This window comes from Austrofundulus limnaeus, unplaced genomic scaffold (genome assembly GCF_001266775.1).
Source record: "Austrofundulus limnaeus strain Quisiro unplaced genomic scaffold, Austrofundulus_limnaeus-1.0 Scaffold962, whole genome shotgun sequence".
Classification (NCBI taxonomy): domain Eukaryota; kingdom Metazoa; phylum Chordata; class Actinopteri; order Cyprinodontiformes; family Rivulidae; genus Austrofundulus; species Austrofundulus limnaeus.
The window spans coordinates 119964-120865 of NW_013953364.1; the positions used below are offsets into that span (position 1 = coordinate 119964).

Consider the following 902-nt stretch of genomic DNA (forward strand, 5'->3'; position numbering starts at 1 on the left):
CTGTATGTATATATATATACATATATATATATATATAACTGACTTTTTCGTTCACAATAAACAACACTTTGTGGGGCATGTGGGGGAAATTTTTCTATTTAAACAAATTAGCTTCTAAGCTAATTTAGCTATTTAAATTAGCTCACGCTACATAGCTTAATCTATTGAGGTACAACAACAAGTTCATTTAGACAAAACATTTATTCAGTGTTACCTGGTCCAACTTTCAAATCTCTGCAGAGCTACATAAGTCATTAAAAGTTTTGTTTTGTTTTTTACATAAATGGTTAACAGTTTGCGTTAGCATCTCAGAGTAGAAACAACAACCTGGTTCATTTCTCTTTACTTTGCGTTTAAACATCGTGCTGAAATGCGACATTTGTGCTGGTGAAAAGCAAATACCTTTTAAAGCGAGCAAATGTTCCTGCTTCGTCTGATTTACGTCCATTTTGAACTAAAAATGTGTCTAATCTTTCCAGCAGCAGGGTGACAGGATGTTTTCCTGCTAGTTTCTGGAGCTTTTAACCTGACCGGAAGTGAAACTCTTCTTCACGGGTCAGTTTTAAACCAACTCTACGCTCCAGGATGTTTACTGCCCTCTCCTGTTTACAATAGATACTACAACAACCAAAATATTTTTTATTATCCACTTGAGTTGTAAGAATAAAATGTTTATTCAAAAGTATGTACTTGCAGCTTGGTTTTTTTTTTTGACAAGATAAATAATGCGACTTCTTTACGTTTTTTAAATTGTACTCTCCCCACTACAGTATTATTTTTGCTCTGCACATATCATCAACATTGCACCCCTCTGACATGAAAATTGTTTTTTATTTTCCCAGAGACTTTCAGGGTTTATTGATCCATAATGAACTAATGACTGGTTACCTCACTGACTATAC

At 34.0% G+C, this 902-nt stretch overlaps 1 protein-coding gene across 2 annotated transcripts in view; it reads right to left on the bottom strand.

The window, feature by feature from the left end:
- trappc13 (trafficking protein particle complex subunit 13) overlaps window positions 1-537 on the bottom strand; it is a gene marked incomplete at its 3' end in the record, with an annotated part of 17355 nt that extends 16818 nt beyond the window's left edge. For both annotated transcript variants that reach the window (XM_014029879.1, XM_014029878.1), the window contains 1 exon segment: window positions 403-537. In XM_014029879.1, the coding sequence (XP_013885333.1) occupies window positions 403-448 (46 nt within the window).
- Between the last annotated feature and the right edge of the window lie 365 nt (window positions 538-902).